The 27,755-nt window shown below is 38.7% G+C and overlaps 1 protein-coding gene across 5 annotated transcripts in view; it reads left to right on the forward strand.

Annotated features, from left to right (window-relative positions):
- CHN1 (chimerin 1) overlaps positions 1-27,755 on the forward strand; it is a 202,106-nt gene that overhangs the window by 138,802 nt on the left and 35,549 nt on the right. For 4 of the 5 annotated variants that reach the window (XM_070803164.1, XM_070803162.1, XM_070803165.1 and 1 more), the window contains one exon: positions 15,697-15,774. In XM_070803164.1, the coding sequence (XP_070659265.1) occupies positions 15,697-15,774 (78 nt within the window). Of the gene's footprint in view, positions 1-11,534; positions 11,556-15,696; positions 15,775-27,755 lie in introns of those variants that run through there. The other variant, XM_019970514.2, reaches the window with a different exon arrangement.

The raw sequence follows: 27,755 nt of genomic DNA on the forward strand, positions 1-27,755 counted from the left end.
AGCTGTGAATATTTCTGCTTGCTGATGGTTCTGGGTCTTTGGAGCCCAGAGCCTTACTAAAGTAAGAGTCAGTCTCCTTACATATTGAGTGATCTTATCTCCAGGTCTCAGGAAAGCAGGGGGAATAGACAGAGAATAGGTTTGAATCGGGAGGCCCCACCATTGCTGCTTTGCTTATCAATTTCTGCCCTTGATCAAGTACCTTCACATCTTTGCACTGTCATTCTGCAAGATAGGAACGTGAGGATACAGTGAAATAATGTATGTGAATACAGTGAAATAATATGTACGAAAAAAGCACTTTTAGAATCTAAAACTCTGTCTAAACAAGTGCTGCTGGTTTGGAGGCAGTGTAAGAATTGGGCCCAAATTTTTTTAAACTGAACAGGCAGAAGAATACAGTAATTGAAGTTATTGTAGAATGATGGTAGAACAGGATTATGAAGCCATTTACCTCACTGATTACTTCTTGCTGTGCACCATGGTGACAGAATCAGGCCTACTGTTGGAAGGGATTTTGTAAGGCACCCTCAGTCACCCACACCTGCTTTCCTGAAACTAGGTGATTTCTGTTTCTAGGCAGGGACATGCTAAACTTAAAGATCACTGTGACTCATCTTCCCAGAGCATCGATTTTACTCAGGAGTCATTAGTCAAAAACGTTTTTACATGGGTACGTTTGGGGAACTTGGAGAGCCACCCGTGGATCCCTGCACACCCCTGTTCAAGGTTGGTTGCTATTGGCGACTTTTTGATGGAAAAGGTAATGACGCATTAGCTGAAGCTGGCAGGAGCGCCTTAAGTAGCATTTGATCTTACCAGCCTGAGATCTTCAGTTGCTCCTTAAATTATCTCCCATTAACCCATCCTTTGTGGAGGAGGGAAACGGCAAAGTAGATCCCTCTTAGTACATTAAAATATCCCTGAAAAATAGATGTTAAATCCTTTAATCTTTCCTTCTTCCTTTTCGCAAGAAGTTGATTGTAGTCTGACTTCCTGTGTCTAATATTGTAATGTGCTGATCATTTGGGGGCCTGGTCTAGATGCCTCAAATCACTCATGAGATATCAAGGTTCATATGGAAGAATCTAATACAATTATATTTTATATATATATATCATACATTTACATATATATATATATGAAAGAATCTATCTCTTATGTGAAAAAGAACATCCAAGTTAGGGGTTGTTCTCTCTTAGTTTCATTAGGATCCTTTGAACTAACAGAAATTTCATGAGATGAAACATCATGGACCCAATATGAAATGTTTATTTTAGAAAAATGCCCAGATGCAGGTTATTTTTACTTTTCAACATCATTATCTTAATGTAAAACCTGCCATGTGGTAGTGTCATTACAAAGAAAAGACAAATTAATATCTGGCAGTGAGGTGCATGATTAACACATCTATGAATTATTCTCATACTTCTCAGGGAAATTATTTATGAAAGTTAAATCTGTTACCTTCAGGCCACTATTGCCATTTTTAAATATTAAAAATAGGCTTTCAGAAATATGTTCAATTTGAACTTCATGAATACACTTTATCCCATGAGCCCACATTTGTCTTTATTGAGGCTTAAAGTGAATATTAAAATAAATTATAATTGTAATATCCTAATCAAACTATACATATTGGGCTTCCCTGGCAGCTCAAATGGTAAAAGAATCTGCCTGCAACACAGGACACCTGGGTTCGATCCCTGGGTTGGGAAGATCCCCAGAGAAGGGAATGGCTTCACCATCAATAAATTACATTTGGAATACTCTAATCAAACTGGGCATATAGGAAATATGCTTTTATAACTCAAGTTTTAAAAAATCAGTAGCACATTTTTTTTTAATAACCAAATCACATACACTTCATCTTAATCAGTTGAAATCAGTAGAGGGATGAGAAAACTGATAATATAATGCCTAGTTTTTATTCTGATTCATTGGCTTGCTTCTGTTAAATTGGTGATTGTGAAATGTTCACTGAGCTGCAATAACATGAAATAACCCTTTATGGCAGTTTAAAATCTGAAAATACTCCTGATGTCTATCTGAGTCTGCTTTTTAGCTTTTTAATTGTACTTTCCTTATGTATATTACCACCAAAAGCTCTCTGAAAAAAAGTGGAAACAGCCATGATCCCAGAGTTTTGCACTGTATTTAAAGTCTCTAATTGTTGTCAGTTCAGTTCAGTTCAGTCGCTCAGTCATGTCCGACTCTTTGCGACCCCATGAACTGCAGCACGCCAGGCCTCCCTATCCATCACCAACTCCCAGAGTCCACCCAAACCCATGTCCATTGTGTCGATGATGCCATACAACCATCTCATCTTCTGTCATCCCCTTCTCCTCCTGCCCTCAATGCCAGCATCAGGGTCTTTTCCAGTGAGTCAACTCGTCACATGAGGTGGCCAAAGTATTGGAGTTTCAGCTTTAGCATCAGTCCTTCCAGTGAACACGCAGGACTGATCTCCTTTAGGATGGACTGGTTGGATCTCCTTGCTGTCCAAGGGACTCTCAAGAATCTTCTCCAACACCACAGTTCAAAAGTATCAATTCTTCGGCGCTCAGCTTTCTTTATAGTCCAACTCTCACTCACATCCATACATGACTACTGGAAAAATCATAGCTTTGACTAGACGGACCTTTGTGGATAAAGTAATGTCTCTGCTTTTGACTAAATATGCTGTCTAGGTTGGTCATAACTTTCCTTCCAAGCAGTAAGCATCTTTTAATTTCATGGCTGCAGTCACCGTCTGCAGTGATTTTGGAGCCCAAAAAAATAAAGTCTGACACTGTTTCCACTGTTTCCCCATCTATTTCCCATGAACTGATGGGACCAGATGCCATGATCTTCGTTTTCTGAATGTTGAGCTTTAAGCCAACTTTTTCACTCTCCTCTTTCACTTTCTTCAAGAGGCTCTTTAGTTTTTCTTCACTTTCTGCCACAAGGTGGTGTCATCTGCACATCTGAGGTTATTGATATTTCTCCTGAAAATCTTGATTCCAGCTTGTGCTTCATCCAGTCCAGCATTTCTCATGATGTACTCTGCGTATAAGTTAAATAAGCAGGGTGACACAGTCCTTTTCCTATTTGGAACCAGTCCATTGTTCCATGTCCAGTTCTAACTGTTGCTTCCTGACCTGCATACAGGTTTCTCAAGAGGAAGGTCAGGTGGTCTGGTATTCCCTTCTCCTTCAGAATTTTCCACAGTTTATTATGATCCACACAGTCAAAGGCTTTGGCATAGTCAATAAAGCAGAAATAGATGTTTTTCTGGAACTCTCTTGCTTTTTTGATGATCCAGCGGATGTTGGCAATTTGATCTCTGGTTCCTCTGCCTTTTCTTTCTTTTTTTTTCTCCTCTGCCTTTTCTAAAACCAGCTTGAACATCTGGAAGTTCCCAGTTCATGTATTGCTGAAGCCTGGCTTGGAGAATTTTGAGCATTACTTTACTAGCGTGTGAGATGAGTGCAATTGTGCGGTAGTTTGTTGTCAGAGCTTCTCTCATTTCATCTCCTCTATTGTTACAGAACAATAAAAGTGTTTCTTTAAGCTGTGCAAGTAATAGATATAAAAAATTTGGGTAAAACAAAAACCAAAATGTTAATGACATATTTCCCTAATTAGCCCTCAGGTTCATTTAGGGGGAAAATTGGGAATGAGTTCCTATGGAGGCTATTTTCAACTTTTCATTTGGAAGAACCAAGAAAAATGTTATGATCCCCATACAACTATCGTTGCCAATGGCTGAATACTGGAGACTGTTAGACTAGAATATTTTACTCTTATTATGTAATTTTATATATAATTACATGTGTATATTAACTTGTTACATGATTCCACACCAGGAAATATCTGCCATTTATTTTATCTTCCCAAAGCACCTATTATATAAAATTGTTTATCAATACACCAGGGCTACAATCTAGTGTCCATTAAGAACTTGTAAATGAAAAAAATAAGACTGTTCTATGAAAGAAATTTAAGATCACCACCTAAGGTATTTGAACAGAACTATGCAGAGTCATCATAAAGACACACCTGGAAAAAGACTCACAGAGCTAGAAGCTGCTTATGCCAATCTCAGTATTGACCTAAAATGAAGGTACCTCTCAATAAATGGGTACTGAGCATTCTAGTTCCCTGGCAGGGCCATCCTATTTATAGAAGATTCAAAGGATATCTGTGCATTCTGTATTCAGTTCATCTAACCCACTTCACTTGTCTGATTCTATTCTCTGCTTCCTAATGATTTTTTTCTTTCCAGTGTAGGTATGCTACCCAAAAGAGAGCATGTTGGTCACCCACTTTATGATCATTATATCTCATATAAACTACACAACCATCGTTCTGCTTTTACCTTCAGTTTCATGAGCTTGGCATTATGTCAGTCTGCTCTTGAGAAATAGATGTGACCTCCTTGCTGACAGATTTTAAGTTTCTGAGCCTGCAGAACTAAACCATACAAAAGCCTGTAGTACATTAGGCAGAGCTACCTTGAAGGGATGCGCTCATAGCCAGCTGGCCTTTCCCCAGTTGGACAGTCACATTTTTACATCCTTGTGTGCTGAATGAGTGTGAACCTTCCTTCTTCCTTTTGAATTTCTTTTTAAAATATGGAGAAGACCACAGAGTTCATTTAGTAGATCTGGGAGTTAGGAAAAAGTTCAGGGACTTGGCTGATATCAGTCAGAACCAGGCTTGGTAACCAGGCTGTGTGCCATTCCACCCGCTCCTCTTGGCCTGGTGTGCAAAACACTTCCTCACACTGTCGTCTGGAGAAGTTGATCATATCTGTTGTTTCTTGCAAGGATAAGGAATGCAAGGCTGTGCTTTTTTGTTTGCATTGTGTTTTTAAATGTCTTATGTTTCTGTAATTGCTTCATGTAAGTCAAAGAACATGTTAGAGTACACAGAGTTTGGTAGTGTGAATGTTAATATAGTGTAGTTTAAATTTATTATACAGTGAAATGAATGCATTGCTGTGCCTTATTGTTATCTGTTTAGAGAGAGGTTACATTAATGCTAGAGCCCTGTGTAGTGACGACTCAGTTAGAAATTACAATGTGACTCATGCCAGGAGCATAAAAATTTAGAGCCCTGGTCAGATTTAAAAGTTTCCTGTGCAACATAAAAAGTTACTTATTCCAATATAACTTCAGGAATTTATAGAGTTCTGTGTAGAAATCTCTAATGTTTGACTTAAAATGTATTTGAAAATTTTGAAGAGGTGATGAATCTGGTAGATGCTATAAATTTAAATATAAGCAGTACTAAATTGGCTAGTGATCTGAGGGATACTAGAATATAAATCATCCAGAAACTTATTCAAATGATAGCCTTTCCAAATTGCATGTTAACTATAGGTAATATGAGGGGCAGGAGAGTTTAAAGGAAAGACGGAATCTGAAGTCGCTTAGACCTGAGTTCAGCTCCTATTCTCACCACTTACTAGTTAGGTGACTTTAATCTGAGTTTCTGTTTCTTTATCTATAAAATGAAACCTGCCCTGTTGTTTTAACAACTAAGCTACTTTGTTGTTGTTCAGTCACTAAGTCATGTTCAGCTCTTTGCAACCCTGTGTCCTGCAGCCTGGCTCCTGTGCTCTCCACTATCTTCCTGAGTTTGCTCAAGTTCATGTCCATTAAGTCAGACATCTAACCATGTTGCTATCTAGCCATCTCATCCTCTGCCACCCTCTTCTCCTTTTGCCTTCAGTCTTTCCCGCTCTCAGGGTCTTTTCCAGTGTGTTACCGTTTCACATCAGGTAGCCGAAGTATTGGAGCTTTAGTGACAGTCCTTCTGATGGTATTCAAGGTTGATTTCCTTTAGGATTGACTGGTTGGATCTCCTTGCAGTCCATGGGACTATCAAGAGTCTTCTCCAGCATCACAATTTGAAAGCATCAGTTCTTCAGCACTCAGCTTTCTTTATGGGCCGACTCTCACATCTGTACACGACTACTGGAAAAATCATAGCTTTGACTAGATGGACCTTTGTCGGCCAGGTGATGTCTCTGCTTTTTAGTACATTATGTTTATCATAGTTTTCCTTCCAAGGAGCTAGCATCTTTTAATTTCATGGCTGCAGTTACTGTCCACAGTGATTGTGGAGCCCAAGAAAATAAAGCCTGTCACTGTTCCCACTTTTCCCCCTTCTGTTTGCCATGAAGTAATGAGATTGGATGACATGATCTTAGTTTTTATTGAATGTTGAGTTTCATGCCAGCCTTTTCACTCTTCTTTCACCCTCATCAAGACGCTCCTTAGCTTCTCTTCACTTTCTGCCATTAGAATGGAATCATCTGCATATCTGAAGTTGTTGATATTTCTCCCAGCAATCTTGATTCCAGCTTGTGATTCATCCAGCCCAGCATTTCACATGATGTACTCTGCATAGAAATTAAATAAGCGGGGTGACAATATACAGCCTTGACATACTCCTTTCCCAGTTTTGAACCAGTCCATTGTCCTATGTCTGGCTCTAACTATTGCTTCTTGACCTCCATACAGGTTTCTCAAGAGACAGGTAAGGTGGTTTGGTATTCCTGTCTCTTTAAGAATTTTCCACAATTTGTTGTGATCCACACAGTCAAAGACTTTAGTGTAGTCAGTGATGTAGAAATAGATGTTTTTTGGAACTCCCTTGCATTCTCCATGATCCAGTGAATGTTGGCAATTTAATCTCTGGTTCCCTGCCTTTTCTGAACCCAGCTTGTACATCTGAAAGTTCTCAGTTCATGTACTGCTAAAGCCTAGCTTGAAGGGCTGTGAGCATAGTCTTACAGGCTTGTGAAATGAGCACAGTTATATCGTGGTTTGAACACCCTTTGGCATTGCCTTTCTTTGGGATCAGAATGAAAACTGACCTTTTCCAGTCCTGTGGCCATTGCTGAGTTTTCCAAATTTGCTGGCACATTGAGTGCAGCACTTTAACAGCATCATCTTTTAGGATTTGAAATAGCTCAACTGGAATTCCATCACCTCCACTAGCTTTGTTCGTAGTGATGCTTCCTAAGGTCCACTTTACTCTGCACTTTAGGATGTGAGGCTCTAGGTGAATGACTACACCATCGTGGTTCTCCAGGTCATTAAGACCTTTCTTGTATAGTTCTTCTGTGTATTCTTGCCACCTCTTTTTAATTTCTTCTGCTTCTGTTTGGTCCTTACCGTTTCTGTCCTTTATCATGCTCATCCTTGCATAAAATGTTCCTTTGATACCTCCAAGTTTCTTGAAGTGATCTAGAGTCTTTTCTATTCTTTTTTTTCCCTCTGTGTCTTTGCATTATTCCTTTAAGAAGGTCTTCTTATCTCTCCTTGCTATTTTCTGGAACTCTGCATTCAGTTAAGTATATCTTTTCCTTTTCTCCTTTGCCTTTTGCTTCTCTTCTTTCTCCAGCTAATTGTTAGCCTCCTCAGACAACTTCTTTGCCTTCCTGCATTTCTTTGGGATGGTTTTGGTCATACCTTCTGTATAGTGTTACAAACCTCCATCCATAGTTCTTTGGTACTCTGTCCAGATCTAATCACTTGAATCTATTTGTCACCTCCACTCTATAATCATAAGGGATTTGATTTAGGTCATACCTGAATGGCCTAGTGGTTTTCCCTGCTTTGTTCAATTTGAGCTTGAATTTTGTAATAAAGAGCTCATGATATGAGCCATAGTCAACTCTAGGTCTTGATTTTACTGACTGTATGGAGCTTTTCCATCTGCAAAGAATATAATCAATCTAATTTCATTATTGATCATCTAGTGATGTTCATTTGGAGAATCATCTCTTGGGTTGTGAGAAAAGGGAGTTTGCTGTAACCAGCATGTTTTCTTGATAAATCTGTTAGCCTTTGCTCTGCTTCATTTTGTACTCCTCTCCAAATTTGCTTTTTATTCCAGGTATCTCTTGACTTCCTACTTTTGCATTCCAATCCCCTATTATGAAAAGAACATCTTTTGGATGTTAGTTCTAGAAGGTGTTGTTGTTCTGTCACGAAGTTATGTCCAACTCTTTGTGACCCCCTGGACTGCAGCACACCAGGCTCCCTGTCTTTCATTCTCTCCCAGAGTTTACTCAAACTCATGTCCATTGAGTCGGTGATGCCATCCAACCATCTCATCCTCTGTCACCCCCTTCTTCTCCTGCCCTCAATCTTTCCCAGCATCAGGGTCTTTTCTAATAAGTCAGTTCTTCGCATCAGGTGGCCAGAGTTTTGGAGCTTCAACACCAGTCCTTGTAAGGAGTATTGTGGGTTGAATTCCTTTAGGATTAAGTGGTTTGAGTGGTCTTTATAAAACTGGTTAACCGCACCTTCTTCGGCATTAGTGGTTGCAGAATAGACTTGGGTTACTCTGATGCTGAATGACTTGCCTGGGAAGGGAACTGAGGTCATTCTGTCATTTGTGACACTGCACTCAAGTACTGCTTTTCAGACTCTGGTTGCCTACGAAGGCTACTGTATTTCTTCCAAGGGATTCTTGCCCACAGTAGTAGATATAATGGTCATCTGAATTAAATTCTCCCATTCCTGTACATTTTAGTTCACTGATTCCCAATATGTCAGTGTTCATCGATGTTCATTTTTGCCGTCTCCTGCTTGACCATGTCCAATTTATCTTGATTCATGAACCTCACAGGACTTGAGCGTTTCCACTTTGACCCAGCCACTTCATTCTTTCTGGAGCTATTTCTCTGCTCTTACCATTGGACACTTTCTGACTTGGAGTCATATCTTTCAACATCATATCTTTTTTTTTTTTTGCCTTTTCATACTGTTCATAGGGTTCTCATGGCAAGAATACTGAAGTGGGTTGCCATTTCCTTCTCTGGTGGACCATGTTTTGTCAGAACTCTTCACTGTGACCCATCTGTCTTGGGTGGTGCTGCATGGCATGGCTTGTGGCTTCATTGAGTTATGCAAGCCCCTTCACCACGACAAGGCTGTGATCCATGAAGGGGAACTAAACTACGTCATACCTGTAAAGCATTTACTAGTACAGTGCCATGTAGTTGTCAGTTAATAAATGTAAGCTGACATATAATTGTTAAGTACCTTGAATATATTCCACTCTTGGCTCTAATGGAGAGAAACTAGGTTACAAATGATAATTTAAGGGACACAAGTATGAATAATCAGTATATCTAGAGTGAGCTGAATTTGCTTGGATCTACAAATTTTGATTGTGGAAGAGCTGTTGTTTATAACTCAGTTTCAACATTTTGTAGAAATTGCAGAATTTGCTAAACTTGAATTAGTGTTTTAGATCACCCAGTAGTAAGCAAATCCAGCTACTCTACACGTCCATGAGCCTTAGGGCCATGCCAGCTAGAACAATCTTTTATGGTACTTATTGGATGGAATGTTGATTTAGCTTAGTTAACTGGAGCATTGAGGTCATGAGTCCGTGATGTCATCATGATGTTACAAAGGAGGTAACTGTTTGCATGAGGTCTTTGTAGTTTTCTAGAAAACATTCTTACTGTTAGTATTTCCTGACATTCAGTAACTGGAGATTTATTCTTTTGGCTTAAGTCTTGGTCCCATACTAAAATCAGATACTCGTGGAAAAGGAAGTGTAATCAGTCATCTGCACCTTAATGTAAGCAGGATTTGAGGCAGGAAGGAGGAAAGGACAGGGGTTACTCAGTTTGAGCCCAGGGGTTCAGATTACTAGTACATGGTAAGTTTAAAAACTGCAGAACGGTGATGCCTATGAAAAGACCCTGATGCTGGGCAAGATTGAAGGCAGAAGGTAAAGGGGACGACAGAGGATGATGGTTGGATGGCATCACCAACTTGATAGACATGAGTTTGAGTAAACTCCATGAGTTGGTGATGGACAGGAAAGCCTGGAATGCTGCAGTCCATGGGGTTACAAAGAGTCAGATACAACTGAGCGACTGAACTGAACTATGATGTGTGCCTAAACCATGTGGCTACAGTTTGACCTGAAACTCACGTTGCTTAGGACAGTGGCCTTGGGCCTTTAATGTGTATCACTGTCACAGGTTAGACTAACTCTGAACTTGGACAACTGGGGTCTTGGAAGGAAAAGAGGTGAAACTTCTATTTGTTAATTACTTTCTGTGCTAGGAATAATGAAAAATGCTTATTATCTCATTTAATTCTTAGTCATTCTATAATGTAAGTACTTTTAATCCACTTAAATCAGTAGCTTGAGCAAAGACTCACCACAGCCAGTAGATGAAGGGGTTAAGGTCAGCACTTCTCTCTGACCCAAGAGCCCATGTTCCTGTTTTGCTAGGCTTGGTGAAAATGAGAGGCTAACTCAGCACAAATCCAGTATTGTTACTAGACAACAGCAGAGTGGGGTCAGTGGTAGAAATTTCTTTATTTGAAAAACAGCAAATGCATTCCTTTCCAAGGTCACCTATTTCCCCCTTACAACACTGCCAGCCCGCACTTTCCCAGTCCTCTTCTCTGAACTGCAGAGGGTATGACAAAGGTAGACACAGAGAAGTTGTGGGATCTGCTCCTTTCCCATCTCTCTCTCCAGCCTAGTCACCCTTATCTGAGCAGAATACAGAAATGATATCTGTGTTAAGGATGGACAGAGTCAGGTCCAAGACAGGCCAAAGGTTCCCAGTCAAAATACAAAGCAAAATACTGCTGGTGTTTCCAGCAAAAATGACCCGTGAGCATTTCTTCGCCTATAAAACACCCATTATGCAACATGTCTCGGGCTCTATAACCAAGAACTGGGACAAAGATATGAAGCATAACACATTGTTCCTGACATCTTAACAAATGCTGAGAATCTTCTTTCCTTTTAGCTCCATCCCATCCTGCTCCTTCAGCTAACACACATTATATGCCTTTTGAAAGATAGGATTAGAACTAGCATTGGGGCAATTTGATAGAGACCATAATATAAAGAGAAGAGCAGGAGTTTCAGGCATGCTTGTATGTATGAACCAAAGGCAGATTAATCTAACTCCTTATACAGAATGGGTTCCCTTGTGGCTCAGCTGGTAAAGAATCTGCCTACAATGTGGGAGACCTGGGTTCAATTCCTGGGTTGGGAAGATCCCCTGGAGAAGGGAAAGGCTACCCACTTCAGTATTCTGACCTGAAGAATTCCATGGACTCTACAGTCCATGGGGTCACAAAGAGTTGGACACAACTGAGTGACTTTCACTTATACAGAAACCTGTCTTATATTACACAGTGTACATACTCTGCAGCTAATATTTGGCACAGCAGCCCTGTATCATTTATTGAATGCTTGTATGGATGTGAAAGTTGGACTATAAAGAAAGCTGAGCGCAGAAGAATTGATGCTTTTGAACTGTGGTGTTGGAGAAGACTCTTGAGAGTCCCTTGGACTGCAAGGAGATCCAACCAGTCCATCCTAAAGGAGATCAGTCCTGGGTGTTCATTGGAAGGACTGATGTTGAAGCTGAAACTCCAGTACTTAGCCACCTGATGTGAAGAGTTGACTCATTTGAAAAGACCCTGATGCTGGGAGAGATTGAGGGCAGGAGGAGAAGGGGACGACAGAGGATGAGATGGCTGGATGGCATCACCGATTCGATGGATGTGAGTTTGGGTGAACTCTGGGAGTTGATGATGAACAGGGAGGCCTGGTGTGCTGCGGTTCATGGGATTGCAAAGAGTCGGACACGACTGAGCAACTGAACTGAACTGAACTCTCTGTAGTCTTTTCTTCTTTATGTATTATCCCCAAACTGTCCAGTATCCTATAAGATAAATATTACTAGCCATGAACATGAAAGTGTTTGTCGCTCAGTTATGTCCAGCTCTTTGAAATTCCATGGACTGTAGCCTGCCAGGCTCTTCTATCCTTGGAATTCTCCAGGTAAGAATACTGGAGTGAGTAGCCATTCCCTTCTCCAGGATTATTATCCATGGTATGTAATAACCAAGGCAACAAATAAATCTCCCAAGGTCAGGATTCAAACTTCAGTGTCTCTGATTTTAAATCACATTTTTTATTGTAATACACTGCCCTCCAGTAAAAAATAGCTGCCTTCATTTGATTTTTATTCATTGAATCTTTATTTGTACCAGCTACTGTGCTAGATTCAGGATTTAAACTGAGATGTGTAAGACCTAGTTCTATATAAACAGCTACATAGGCAACTGTGATATGAGGCAGAAGGTGATACGTCTCGTAATTAATGAACAAGTGAAGGACTCTGAGGTTCACAGGTGGGTAACGTCACAGCTAATGCTTCAAATGGTCAAAGGTGTCCTGAAGGAGGGGATATCTGAATGGAGCCTGAGGGCTGCATTTCCTACTGCATGTACTGTGGGCTACACTTGAGATCTAGATCTTAGAGATGATTACTTTTTCTTACCATTCGGTGTTCCTCATTGTTTGCTATGTCTTACAATCTATTGCTACTCTTCAGAACTGAAAAGAGAAAATAACTAGAGAAACACCTTGAATACCAGAGAGAAAAAAACAACTACTCTCAGACTCCATGGTTTCCTTTCATTTTCTCATTTGAGTGGATATAGCATAGTGTTTGGAGAAGGCAATGGCACCCCACTCCAGTACTCTTGCCTGGAAAATCCCACGGACGGAGGAGCCTGGTGGGCTGCAGTCCATGGGGTCACTAAGAGTCGGACACTGAGCAACTTCACTTTCACTTTTCACTTTCATGCATTGGAGAAGGAAATGGCAACCCACTCCAGTGTTCTTGCCTGGAGAATCCCAGGGATGGGGGAGTCTGGTGGACTGCCGTCTATGGGGTCGCACAGAGTCGGACACAACTGAAGTGACTTAGGAGCAGCAGCAGCAGCATAGTGTTTAAAAGCCTAACTCCTATCCATCACTTAACCTAATAGCTGTACAATTTGGGGAAGTTAACTTCTATAGGCCTCAGTTCTTCCCACTATAAAATGAGGGTAATATATGCCTCATAGATAGTTCTTCTGTGGAATTAATGGGATTCTGTATATATGAAACTGTTTAGCTGGGTGCTTAGAGCCTAAGTACCTAATAATGATAGTCATAATTAATAGATGCTCTATCCATCTAAGTAGATAGATATGGCCAGAAAACATAAGGAAGAGTGGTAGACATTTGTCTGGAATGTCAGAACATTGATACTGATTCTGAATGCAGGAGTTAGCAATTCTGACTTCAGAGCTCCTCAAAATTAATGCAGAAATGCAGTTGCAGTTATAGAAGGTGTAATAGTGACAAGACCTCCAGCCAGTTGAGAGGAGCTAAGAAGTTTTTCATCTGGAACCCTTGTTTTTTGTATTCTTAGTGCCCTGGATAGTTGCCCAAGTTGTTATTATTCCAGTATTTCTTTCATAAGTAGAACACTTACTCAGGAAAGACAGTGACTGCAGAGTCTTAGTAGACCTTACCTCTCAGTGACAGAAATATTCAGTTTTACTCAGCCATGAATTTTCTGGAGAACTCTACTATGAATATTTTTATACTGTGGTTGAATTTTAGTTACTACAGCTGAAGGACTGGGATGATCTATAATAAAGTATTTCCTCATCAGAAATACTCAGGAAAAAAAGTTTCTTGGGTTACATGAGGTAACTGTTGTCTCTAAATTAGTAATTTAAACATTCATTGTTAAATAATGTGGAGAAAAAAATTACTGTCAAATTTGCCTTTAGAGTCTGTGTTTTTCAGGCCCACTGAGAAAAACATAAACTTGCTATAGGTTGTGTGTAACTAAAGAATTGGCTGGCCTTTCTATTTTTAGTCATCACATGACAAACTAGGTCTAAGCTAAAGAGCAATGTAGGTTAGGCAAGGAAGTTCTTTCCATTGTATTTCTACTTGGAAAAAAATTTTTTGTCTCCTATTAATCAGGTAAGGGTATAAATTTGTGGAAATGAAACATCTGTAGATCTAAATGTTAATGTTTGCCTTTTTATTTACTTAGAAGTGTTTTTTAAAAAAGAAATCATTTTAAAAGATGGAACTATAGACTCAAATTAAAAAATATTGGGGTATGTTTCTAAATCAGTCATTCAGTATTATCAATATCTGCCATGGTTTAAGGACCACTTCATGCCCTAATTAAATTAGAATCTGCAGGAGCCCCATAGTCCTTACAGACTATGAAATCTGAAATAAATTGTTTGCACTTATCTAAGCAGATGGACTGAATTCATTTGAATATAGCATTTTTGATTCTTTAAATACAATGTAACTTTAGAATCAGAATGGGTTACACTTAATTACTATAGCATGATGAAACAGATGGGAGGTGTTGAGGGACCCAATATGAGAAAACCTAAGTTTACAGCCCCTTGGCTTTAAAGAAATGAACTGTGTAGGTATTGCTCTTAAATGGAGCTGGGTTTGAGGCTCTTGCCCAGCACTTGCCTCTCTGTATCAGGAAACGGACAGCTCAGGGTCCAACACTACATCTGGGGCCTGTGTACATGAGGGACTGCTCCCAACCAGCTTGCACCGTGACCTGGCCTGGAGCTCTTTGAATGAAGAATGTTGAGATTAAGATTTAAAATAATGGTTGGACCTATTTAAAATTACAGATGCGCAATAAAACTACTCACGGTAGAGAGATTGAACTGACTGTTCCAGGCTGTCAGTGCAGACAAGGGTGTGCTCCTAGCTCTTCATGAAAATAGTATGATACCTAGTTAAACTCCTTTTGTTTTTCATCAAAATGCTTTTCAGCTTTTGCTCATGTTTAATAAAATTGGGTTTTAGTTAACTAACTGTAGTCCATATGCACAAAGGCAAATTATAGATCAGCTTTTCATAATTTACCTGGCAGGTGGTACCTTCTTTTTAAAACCTAGTGCGTGTGTGTTAATTTTCCTTTGCTTTTAATAGGTTAAAAAAAAATCCATTTTGTAATGATGCATGACTCATTCAGTGCTCATTGTCTTCCCACTGATTTTTTTTTTTTTTTTGCCTTGAGCCAGCAAGAAAAATCTTACATGAGAGGAGGGAGATACAGAGTTGAGGAATACAGTACTTAAATACTGTTGCTTGATTCTCATTGGTTCTCTCCTTTCTTACGGTGACCAGTCTAATCAGCCTTCCTTGCCAAGTCCCTCCCCTCCCCCACCCTCTGCCAGGGGCTTCCCAGGGTGTCAGTTGCTTGAAACTGACTGCAGGCAGGATGTAGGCATCTCTCCTTCAGAATGGACATTAATACATTGACTAGAAAAGAAAGCTTTTAGAAATGTATCATTTGTCAAATTGCATGGCTCTTTAAAAAGGAAAGAGAAATGCTGAATGTTTTGTATGTTGGCATCGACTCTTTATTTCTGTTCAGACTTTTAAGTTTTCAGAAGCTTAAATATAGAGCCCTTTAAAAAAAAAAAAAGGAAGAAAGAAGAATTTTTCTGGCTAGTGGACCTCTTTTTAAGAAGTGCTTCATCACCCTCCTCCACCTCTCCGTGCTGTTTCTCTGCAGCTCTCTGTAGGGTAGGGCTCTGTGCTGGCTGGAAGAATGCTCATTTGTTAGCTGAATAGAGTTCATCGACAGACATAGATCAATATAGGTTTGCTTTATTTCCTGTGAATTCCAAAATGCCATCCAAAGAGTCTTGGTCGGGTAGGAAAACTAATAGAGCTACAGTTCACAAATCAAAACAAGAGGGCCGTCAACAAGATTTATTGATAGCAGCCTTGGGAATGAAACTGGGTTCTCAAAAGTCGTCTGTGACAATCTGGCAACCTCTGAAACTCTTTGCTTATTCGCAGTTGACATCACTTGTTAGAAGAGCAACTCTGAAAGAAAACGAACAAATTCCAAAATATGAAAAGGTCCACAATTTCAAGGTAAGAATATTTATTTTTAACCTTTTCTTATAAGAAAGGAAATGCACATTACTTGAAATATACAATATTAAAAGTATGTCTTTTTAAAAGTAGGATGACTGGACTAAACTGTTCTTGCTATTCAGGGAATGAAGATGTTTTAAGCATGATTTTTTTTTTTTTTAAGGAATAGCTGAGTAAAGCTGATAGAATCCAACCCCATTTTCTCTAGTGCTGATTTAGTATTCTGTTTGATCAGTGTATACTCAATGGTAAAAGTCTTGACTGATATTTAAAAGGTCTCAACTAATAATGATCTTGGCATTATTATTTGTGATGCAAATATGTCTAACCACCTTTGTGGGATGTTTTGTGAAAGGATTAGACCTTATCTCCTTTCGTTTCTGGTAAAAAAGCTTTGGCTCTAAGAAGCATGTGCTGTTGCATCTGGATTGAGCAGATGGTGTCCATTTCCCATAGTTTCTGTCTTTTCTCCTCTGCTAATGAATTGACCATGATGAAAGGAGGATGGCTACCATGGGACTCTTATGCTGCTGACACTTAGCAGCTTCTCTTCACTTTTTTTGAGTATTTTCTTTCACCTTGTGTATGTGTATATATGTATAGTTTTTAATTATTATGTTACTGTGTTTTACCAACTGTACTTTAATCATTTTTCATCAAAATGTGTGTGTAGATTCAAAGTATGTGTAGACCTTGCCTGCATTTATAGCATGATACAAGACCTTGAAGTTCAGTCCTTTGCAACCTAATTCAGAGAACATATGTGAGATTGTATGTGGGAGACCCAATTACACTTCATGGGTAAATGCACTAGCATTTCTATAGTAACTGCCCAATAGTTATACAACTTTATGATGAAGTTCCTGAGATAAGAATACTGTTAGTGTAGACAAAATGGCATTAGTTTTGATGTTAGGGGGTATCTGTTTTCAGAAGATGATAAGGCTGGATACCCTGCTCCTCCATTTGTTTATTAATTTATTTAGTAGATAGAATGCACCAAGCTCTGTAGTAAGACAGTTCTTTCCAAATTTGCAATTTTTCCTGATTGTTAACACTAGCATTAATTTTACTAAAATGCCAAATACCGAGCCTCCAATATGCTCAGCTTTTTCCATAGGGAAAAAGATTTTTATGAACTTCAGATTATCTGGGGATAAAGGATACATCCCAGAATGCATGGGCTGTGTAATGATTGCCAATATTTCAAGGTAAACCAAGTAGTGTTTTCTCTCTTTCAACATTATTAAAGACTTGACCTTTTCAACCAGTCTTTGATGTAAAGTGAAATTGAGACCACTGATGTAAGTCCTAACTACCTCTTCCGTTTATGACCTAAACAGTCCCTCTAGGTCCTAGGCCTCAGTGTCTTGCATGATGTGCCACCTGGTCTTACAGGATTTTTATCAGGAAAATGATCCCAAATATATCCTTTTGCAAATACCAAGTTATATACATGTTTGGTCTCAAAAATAGCCATTTAGGTTCCTAAGCAGGAAATTATGTGAACTCTTTCAAAATGGTGAGATTTTAAAATATATCCCTCTGGTATGTTAAGCAGAAACAGATTGACCTGTTAAGGATGCCATTTTAGTGCTAAGTTCATTGTACATGCTTTCTGTCAATATTGATAAAAAGCAAAGGGTAGGTCTGTTCAAGAATTTCATAAACAAACACATTCTTTCATTTTTGGGGTTCTGTCTTCCAGTAATGTCTAAGTTTTAATTTAACATGTGACTTTAATGAGCAGATTTTGTATAACCACAAAGTGCTGACTGTGGGACCAATTGTGACTCATAGCTCAGTACCAATACTGTTTTAAAATTCTAGGTGTTTTTTGTTGTTGTTGTTTGTAAAGAGCATATTAAAAAGTAGAAGTCTGCTTCCCTTTTTGGAGATAAAAAATTAAAATGAGCTTGGACTCACTGTTTTTTTAAAAAAGTATTTATGCTCAGGAAGAGCTCATGTTGGACAGTGGATTGCATTACATATTTTTTAGAGTTGCTAATAAGGTCAAAAGTCTCAAAATTTGACTCTTTCCATTGAAATTACTCTTTGTTTCTTAAAAAATGTTTCTGCGGGGTCGTGTTATAAAAAGGAGAGAGGGGGGCATACTTGACTTCCAGGGAAATCCCTAAAAGAATTCAGAGTCTGTGGCTGGAGCAGTGCTCTCCCACACAAATGCTCACTTAGAAGGTCACTGCCTGTGATATATAAGTATGTCCAGCTCAGAGATTTATTGTCGGGAAAGTCCTGAGCATTTACATACTGATAATCATTCATGTGGCCTTGCCATTGACTGTTTTTTGGTTGCTGAAAGTGCACTCTGCTGAACCACCAACCCACTCACCAAAGCCTCACTTCAGTGTGGTTTTCTTTTTTTGCCTCTTGCACTGCCTTGTTATATAACATTGCTCTGTGGTGTGGAACAGCTGTCAGATCTCATTTCAGAAGGTGAAGCCACGAGTATGTTGTACCTTTGGTGAAACCTGCCCGCCCCCCACCCCGCCAAAATTCAACTGGGCCTAACTCCATTGTTCTAGGCAGGTGTTTGGTTTTTTGTTATTGTGTTATTTATAATAAAAGAGAAAAAAACAGGAAGGCTTCCCATTTTGCTGTGTTATATAACACAGTCCCCCTCCATTATTACTTACAAGGAAGGATTTGATAAAGAATCTACCACAAGAAAGATAGGTGTCTTTCTTAGGGAGGTCATCATTTAAAAATAAATATACCACATCCTTTAAAAATGATTATCCTGTAAAGTTGTCAGCATATATTAGAGTGAAAATAATTTTAACTGTCTCCTGGGTCAACCTCTCATTTTAAGAACTGCCCCTATCCTATCGCAACAGAGAGAGCAAGTGCACAAGTGCAAATTTCTTAAACCGACTTAAAAACTAAGCAAAACAAAACCACCTCTGCCATTAAAAGTCAGACACAGGCACCCCACCAGCAGTGACTGTATCCTACATCTGAGGCTCTCCGGATTGAGTGATAACTCAGATCCAGTCCTTGCCCTTAGGAACTTGCTTGCTATTTGTGTGACCTTGGGCAGGTTGCTTCATCTTTCTAAACCTCTGGTTCTACATGAGAAAAGTTGAATTCCTGATATGTGTAGGTACATGATAACCACTATTCCTGTTATTACAAATTACCCCTAAGTGGATATTTTTTCTGAATCCATACCAAGACTGTTTCTTGCCCAGTAGCAGAGATCCTGATGCAGTTGAGAACCCTGGCATGATTGTGGTGCTAAAGAAAGCTCTTGCTTCTTTCTTAGCTCCCAGGCATAGTTATGTAAGAGCAGTGCATTTTCACACACCACAGAATACAGTGACATCTTGTGTATTTCTTTTACTTCCTTCAAATCATTCAATGTTCCATTTGGTATGTTTAATTCAAATAGCTCTTTAAGACAAAATCAAGATTACATATAATGTAATAATAATAACAGAGAACTGGCTAGTTGGGCAAATTAATTAAAAGCAAACATGAAGGATTATAGATACTTTTTTAATTTTTATTTTATATTGGAATATAGTTGATTAACACTGTTGTGTTGGTTTCCAGTATACAGCAAAGTGATTCAGTTATACATATACATGAATCTATTCTTTTTCAAATTCTTTTTTCGTTTGGGTTATTGCAGAGTATTAAGCAGAGTTCCCTGTGCTATATAGTAGGTCCTTGTTGGTTATCTATTTTAAATATAGTAGTGTGTACATGTCAATCCCAAACTTCCAATCTATCCCTCCCACACCCCATAACCATAAATTTGCTCTTTGTCTGAATGAGTTTGTTTTGTAAATTAGTTCATTTGTATCATTTTTCTTAGATTCCACATATAAATGATATCATATGATAATTGCCTTTTTCTGTCTGACTCACTTCACATAGTATTATAATCTCCAGGACCATTCGTGTTGCTGCAAATGACAGTATTTCCTTCTTTCTAATGGTTGAGTATTAATTCCGTTGTGTATATGTACCACGTCTTCTTTATCCATTCATCTATTGATGGACATCTAGGTTGCTTCCATGTCTTGGTTATTGTATACAATGCTGCAGTGAATATTGGGGTGCATGTATCCTTGCAAACCAGGTTTTTCTCTAGATATATGCTGAGGAGTGGGATTGCAGGATCATATGGTAGTTCTATTTTAGTTTCTTAAGGAACCTCCATACTGTTCTCCAGTGTCTGTACCAGTTTACGTTCCTACCAACGGTGTACGCAAGGGTTCCCTTTTCTACACACTCTTTCCATTTATTGTTTGTAGACTTTTTTGATGATGGTCATTCTGAATGGTATGAGGTGATAGCTCATTGTAGTTTTGATTTGCATCTCTCTAATAAATTACCAGTGTTGAGCATTTTCAACATAGCATTTTCAGTGTTGTTTCATGAGCGTCTTGACCATCTGTATGTCTTCTTTGGAGAAATGTCTATTTAGGTCTTCTGCCCATTTTTTAAATTAAATTACTTATTTTTTTATATTGAGCTATATGAGCTATTTGTATATTTTGGAAATTAATGCCCCAGTCGCATCATTTGCAAATATTTTCTCCTATTCTGTGGGTTATCTTTTTGTTTATGGTTTCCTTTGGTTTGCAAAAGCTTTTGAGTTTAATTAGGTCCCTTTTGTCTATTTTTGTTTTTCCATTAACCTAGGAGATGGATCAAAAAAAGGTACTGCTTCATTTCATATCAAAGAGTGTTCTGCCTATATTTTCCTCTAAGAACGTGGTATATTTTCCATCTGTTTGTGTCATCTTCAGTTTCTTTCATCAGTGGCTTACAGTTTATGGAGTATAGGTCTTTTGCCTCCTTATAGTTTTCAGAATACAGTTAGATTTATTCCTAGGTATTTTATTCTATTTGATGTGATATTAAATGGGATTTCTTTATTTCCTTCTGATCTTTCATTGTTAGTATATAGAAATGCAACAGATTTCTGTGTATTTATTTTCTATCCTGCAACTTTACCAAATTCATTGATGAGTTCTGGTAATTTTCTGGTAGCATCTTTAGGATTTTCTGTATATAGTACCATGTCATCGGCAAACAGTGACAGTTTTACTTCTTTTTTCCAGTTTGGATTCCCTTTATTTTTCTTCTTTGTTTGTCATGCATAGGACTTTCAAAATTATGTTGAAAAGTGGTGACAGCCGATATCCTTGTTTTTTACTAATCTTACAGGAAATGCTTTCAGCTGTTCACCACTGAGAATGATATTAGCTGTAGGTTTGTCATATATAGCCTTTATTATTTTGAGGTATGTTCCCTCTGTGCCCACTTTCTGGAGAGCTTTTATAAATGGGTGTTGACTTTTGTCAAAAGCCTTTTCTGCATCTATTGATTTTATCATATCGTTTTCTTCAGTTTGTTGACGTGGTGTTATCACATTGATTTGCGGTTATGGAAGCATCCTTGTACACCTGGGCTAAATCTCACTTGATCATGCTGTGTGATCCTTTTAATGTATTGTTGGACTTGGATTGCTAGTATTATATTGAGGATTTTTGCATGTATGTTCATCAGTGATATTGGCCTATAAGTTTCTTTTTTGAGTGTTATTTTTGTCTGGTTTTGATATCAGGCTGATGGTGGCCTCATAGAATGAGGTTTGGAATATTCCTCTGCAGTTTCTTGGAATATCTGAGAAGGATAGCTGTTAACTCTTTAAGTGTTTGATAGAATTCACCTGTGAAGCCATCTCATCCTGGACTTTTGTTTCTTGGGATCTTTTAAATCACAGTTTCAGTATTTGTGATTGGTCTGTTCATATTTTCTGTTTCTTCCTGAGTCAGTCTTAGGAGATTATATCTGTCTAAAAATTTGTTCTTCTAGGTTGTCCGTTTTATTGGCATATAGTTGCTTGTAGTAGTCTCTTATGATCCTTTGTATTTCTGTGATGTCCATTGAAACTTTTTTTTTTCATTTCTAATTTTATTGATTTGATCCCTCTCCCTTTTTTTTTCTTGGTGAGTCTGGCTAAAGGTTTATCGATTTTATCTTTTCAAAGAACTAGCTTTTAATTTCATTGATCTTTTATTTCTTTATAATTTTCTTCTACTAACTTTAGTTGGGGGGGGGGGTGTTCTTTTTTCTCTCATTGCTCCAAGTGTAAGGTTAGGTTGTGTATTTGTGATTTTCCTTGTTTCCTGAGGTGGGATTGTATTGCTGTTATACACTTCCCTCTTAGAACTGCTTTCGCTGTGTCCCATAGGTTTTGGATGGTATGCTTTTGTTTTCATGTCTCTAGGCACTTTTTTCATTTCCTCTTTGATTTCTTCAGTGATCCACTGATTGTTTAGTAGCATATTGTTTAGCCTCCACATGTTTGTGTTTTTTACTTCTTTTCCCCTTTCCGTTGATTTCTAATCTCATAGTGTTGTGGTAGGAAAAGATGCTTGATATGATCTTAAATTTATCAAGGCTCACTTTGTGGTCCAGCGTGTGATCTGTCCAGAATATTCCATGTGCACTTCAGAATGTGTATTCTGCTGCTTTTGGATAGAATGCCCTATAAATATCGAGTCCATCTGGTCTAATGTGTCATTTAAAGCCTGTGTTTTCTTACTGATTTTCTGTCTGGATGATCTGTCCATTGATGAAATTGAGGTGTTAAAGTCCTCCACTATTATTGTGTTAACGTCGATTTCTCCTTTTATGGTTGTTAGCATTTGCCTTATATATTGAGGTGCTCCTGAGTGCATATATATTTAAAATTGTTATACCTTCTTCTTGGATTGATCCCTTGATCTTTATAGTGTCCTTCCCTGTCTCTTGTAACAACCTTTAAAGTCTGTTTTGTCTGAGTATTGCTACTCCAGCTTTCTTTTGATTTCTATTTGCATGGAATACCTTTTCCATCCCCTCACTTTCAGTCTCTATGTGTCCCTATATCTGAAATGGTTCTCTCATAGACTATATATATGGGTTCTGTTTTTGTATCCATTTAGCCAGCCTATGTCTTTGGTTGGAGCATTTAATCCATTTACATTTAAGGTAGTTACTGAAATGTATTGGGTTGGCCAAAAAGTTCATTCTGAGTTTCCATAAGATCTTATGGAAAAGCATGAGCAAAATTTTAGGCCAACTCATATGTTCCTTTTGTCATTCTTTTTTTTTTTAATCAAAGGATAATTGCTTTACAGAATTGTGCTGGTTTCTGCCAGACTTCAACATGAATCAGCCATAAGTATACATATGTCTCCTCCCTCTTAAACCGTCCGCCTGCTCCCCTCCCAAGTCCCAGCCCTCTAGATTGTTGCAGAGCTCAACTCAGGTTTGAGTTCCAAGTCATGCAACAAATTCCCATTGCCTATTGCCATTCTTAATTATTTTGGATTTGGTTTTGTAGATGTTTTCTCTTCCTTTCTTCTTTTGCTCTCTCATGACTTGATGGCTAACTTTAGTGTGTTTGGATTCCTTTTTTGTTTTTGTGTATCTAGTGTAGATTTTCAGTTTGCAGTTACCATGAGGTTTTGATACAGCAGTCTGTATAGAAACAAGATTGTTTTACGTTGCTGGTCTTCTAATTTCAAATGCATTTCCAATGTCCTGCATTTGTGCTCTCCTCTCCTCACAGTTGCTGGTTTTGATATATTTGTGTGCAGATAATTTCTTTCCCTTACGGTGTGTTTGCCTTTACCAGTGAGCTTTTCCATTTATAATTTTTCATTTCTAGCTGTGGCCTTTTCTGCCTAGAAAAGTAGTAAGTTCCTTTAGCATTTGTTGAAAAGCTGGTCTGGTGGTGCTGAATTCTCTTATCTTTTGCTTGTCTGTAAAGTTTTTGATTTCTCCATCAAATCTGAACAAGAGCCTTGCTGGATAGAGTATTCTTGGTTGTAGCTTCTTTCCTTTCATCACTTTAGATATCTCATGCCACTCCCTTCTGGCCTCCAGAGTTTCTGCTGAGAAATCAGCTGATAACTTACAAGGGAACTCCCATAAGGTTATTTGTTGCTTTTCCCTTGTTACTTTTAATGTTCTCTGTCTTTTTGTCAATTTGATTACTGTGTGTCTTGGTGTGTTCTTCCTTGGATTTATCCTGTATGGAACTCTGTACTTCTTGGACTCAGCCGGTCTCACAGCATTTATTAAAAAACTGTTTCATATTAAAGACTTAGATATAAGCCCTGAAACCAAAAATCTAGAAGATGAAAACATAGAGGAAAATGTTTTTGACATTGATCTTGGCATTGATTATTTACATATAGCCCCAAAAGCATAGGAAGCAAAAGCAAAAGATAGGTAAGTAGAAACTTTTGCACAGTAAAGGTAACAGTCAAGAGTGAAAAGGCAACCTATGGATTAAGAAAACATTGACATTTGCAAATCGTGTATCTGGTAAGAGGTTAATATCCAAAATATATAGGGATGTCATACCAAAACACTCATTTCAGAAATGAGCAAAGGACCTAAATAGACCTTTCTCAGAAGATAAGACAGATGGTCAACAGCTGTATGAAGAGGTGCTCACATCACCAGTCATCAGGGAAATACAAACCAAAACAAGGTATATCATCTCACACCTGTTAGAATGTCTGTTGTCAGAAAGACAAATAACCAGTGTAGGAGAGGGTGTAAAGGAAACCCTCATGCACTGTTGATGGGAATGTAAATTGGTACAGCCACTAAGGAAAAGATTATAGAGGTTCCTCAAAAAATTGAAACTAAAACTGTTGGTGACCCAGCAGCAGGTCACCTTTCACTCTGTTGATTTCTTTTGCTGTGCAGAAGATCGTTAGATATAGTCTCACTTGCCCATTTTTTGCTCTTGTTCTTTTCAAATTTGGAGAGAGATTTGGAAGTTTGTCTTTCTTGGGGACTATTAGTGGGATTTCTTAGGAGTCCTATTTCTTTTATGGGATTAAAAAACAAAGTATTAGAGAGTAATTTAGCATTTGGGGGAAACTTTGCAAGTTTGTTTTCAAGGTGTACTGTGTCTTTTATGAAATTAAAAACCAAATAATTTAAAAACAAAACAAGCTTTTAAGATGTTAAGGTTGCCACTTTTAAACACCTTGAGGACGAGCCTGGCACTCCGTCACCAGAACCGATCCTAGTTCTTATTTTCAACCAGTGTCCTAATTTGAGACCCTCTGTCAGAGAGCTGCATCTAATGCAGTATTGATTATTTCCATCATGTCTGTCTGTGCTGTTGACAATGTTTTAGAAAATGTGGTTTCTCCAAAATGTTTCCTAAAGTGGAGAATCAGCCTGGCATATGACTCTCAACACAGTAACAAGTTAAGGATGTAAATCCTCAGAAAGAACACACAATTTTGAAAAGTCACCTCCTCTACAATTCTTTTCTCTTAGTATTTTAGTTTTTGTCCACACAGTAATCTGATCTTCAAGAATTTGGGACATGTTCATGCTTTATAGGCAACTTTTTATAGTCGTTTGTATCATATATCCATCCCCCCTCGCCCCCAGAGTTAATTTAGGATTAAGTCTTAATTCTGTTCATGTGTAATATTTCATATCTCTGTTTTCTACAACCTTGACACATTATACTTTTCTTCATTTTCTTTGTGGCCCATTATATCAACATTCCTTGGGAGACAGTCTAAAAGTGAAGCCTGTTGTGGCTTTAATAAAATAATCAAAGTTTATGCTTGAGGAATATGTACATGTCATAACATCTTCTCTATATCTCAGTACAATTATTACCCTTATTAGTTAGCATTCAGTTTTCTTATGTAACAGTAGATACGGAGAAGGCAATGGCACCCCACTCCAGTACTCTTGCCTGGAAAATCCCATGGATGGAGAAGCCTGGTAGGCTGCAGTCCATGGGGTCTTGAAGAGTCAGACACGACTGAGCGACTTCACTTTCACTTTTCACTTTCCTGCATTGGAGAAGGAAATGGCAACCCACTCCAGTGTTCTTGCCTGGAGAATCCTAGGGACGGTGGAGCCTGGTGGACTGCCATCTATGGGGTCGCACAGAGTCGGACACGACTGAAGTGACTTAGCAACAGTAGATAGCCCAAAATATCATTGCCCAAAGGGCAGAGAGAACAGACACATAGACACCAAAAGAAATGGAATATAAATCTAGGAAAGATCTTTTTAAGTGAAGAGAGCACATGCAGATATTGATTTTTCTTGCTTAGATATTTTATCACAGCACTACTGATAGCTGAGAAACCACTACAGATTATTTTCCAATAAATAACATACCAATAGCTCTTTTTTTTTTTTCAGGCTTACTAACCTCTCATCTTAAATTACATTAATATTCTTTCTGCTGCTAGAATAGGAAAGATAGAAAAGGGGAAATAGCCCAGTGGCGGTACACTCCTGAAGAAAATAATCAACTGCTTATTTTCTATATGTGTGTATTTTGTAGGGAGCAAAAGTAGAACCGGGTGTGTTTTTAAAGTGTTATCCAGACATAGAAGTTGAAAAGAATACATTCATTTTTAGGTCGTGGGAGCCAGAGGATTCTTGAATCTCCTCCAGTCTGTTGCAGTGGAGATGACATTTTTGGCTATGTGAATGGATTTGCCCAAATCAGGCCTGAATGTGAAGTTCATTCTCTCTCTTTTGTAGAACTCCCTATGTTTGGAGTCCTAGCCCTTACGTGTTCCACACCCTGATGGCTGCTTGTGGCTCTGCCCTGCAAGCTCGCACAGTGTGTTCATAAAGTGAAGATCCACCTCTCAGAGGCCTGTAATTTTGCTTTCACGGTTTGCTATTACAGCTCATTACTCCACCATTGTATGATGTTGATTCAGTGTGTCTTTTTAGAAATCCACTTGGAACCCAAACTGATATTTACCATTTGAAAGAACAGATGGGAGACTTTCCATCCAAGTGTCCGAAAGACCAACCCATGCTCTCTGAGGCAAAGTGGGAAATTACTGGCTCGAATAGTAGGAAGAGTCCAGTGTTACTTGAAGGCATCCCTTGGCCCAGGGCTTAAAATGCTACCAGAACTCTGCCACCCAGTTCTGTCTTCATTTGTAGGCTCCCTCTGGTGACAGGATGGCTGGCAGAGGTTCCTGTTCTGTATATGAGCAGATTCTAGTCAGCTGCTTAAAGACTATTTGAGCAAAGGGCTTGGCAGGCATTCATCCAATTATCTTATATGCCCATCTCTGAACCAGTAGCTCTGGTTCAAGGGAATGGAATGTGCCGATTGGCTTGGATCTAGGTCACATACCTTCCACTGGAGCTGGGGATAGGGTCAGCTACATACAGTTCACATGGGTTGAAAACTGTTAGCCAAAGACAAGACATTTATTCTGTATGGCTGAAAAATAAGAAATGCCCATTACAACATTAAATGACAAATGAAATCACCAGTTACAAAATCCTAGTGTACAGCTCACTGAATATAATGTTAATGTAACACTTGGCTGAGAGAAGTGCACATGTAGAGCAGGAGGGTAAAAGAATCCAGAAGCAGTTCAGCCTGTAGAAAGGGCAGTGAGGACTTCTGATTAGGTTAATGCCATTTGACGTGTGTTGAAATGGATGCCCAGAAAAGTCACAGGTTCAAGCTCACATGAAAGATCAGTTTTAGAATCAAGAACATAATCTCAACTCCCACTTTCAGCCGTGATGGAAGAAATAGATATACCTTCCCATCTTACACAACTAGCAAACCATAAAAAGTATACAAAACAACAGCCAGACATTGAACAACAGGTATTACAGTTCTGTGATACCTAAAGAAGGAACACAAGCAAGGTGAGTCTTAAGATTGCTCTCACTCATTGCGTGAAGGCAGTGTCCAGGCCACAGCACATGGAGGGGGAATCCTCTGGTCTAACCAAGTTGAGGACACAGATTGGAGTTTGGTAAGACAAAGAAGCTAAAATTTGGGGGGCAGAGTACCTGGGGGACAGAGCTGTGCACAGAGCTCTGGAGTTCTGCATAGGCGTCTTCATGAGTCTTTTGAGTGAGTGCTTATCTACACCTGCATGAGAAAAAACTATCAGAAAACCACCAGAAAG

Source organism: Bos indicus, chromosome 2 (assembly GCF_029378745.1).
Source record: "Bos indicus isolate NIAB-ARS_2022 breed Sahiwal x Tharparkar chromosome 2, NIAB-ARS_B.indTharparkar_mat_pri_1.0, whole genome shotgun sequence".
Taxonomy (NCBI): Eukaryota; Metazoa; Chordata; class Mammalia; order Artiodactyla; family Bovidae; genus Bos; species Bos indicus.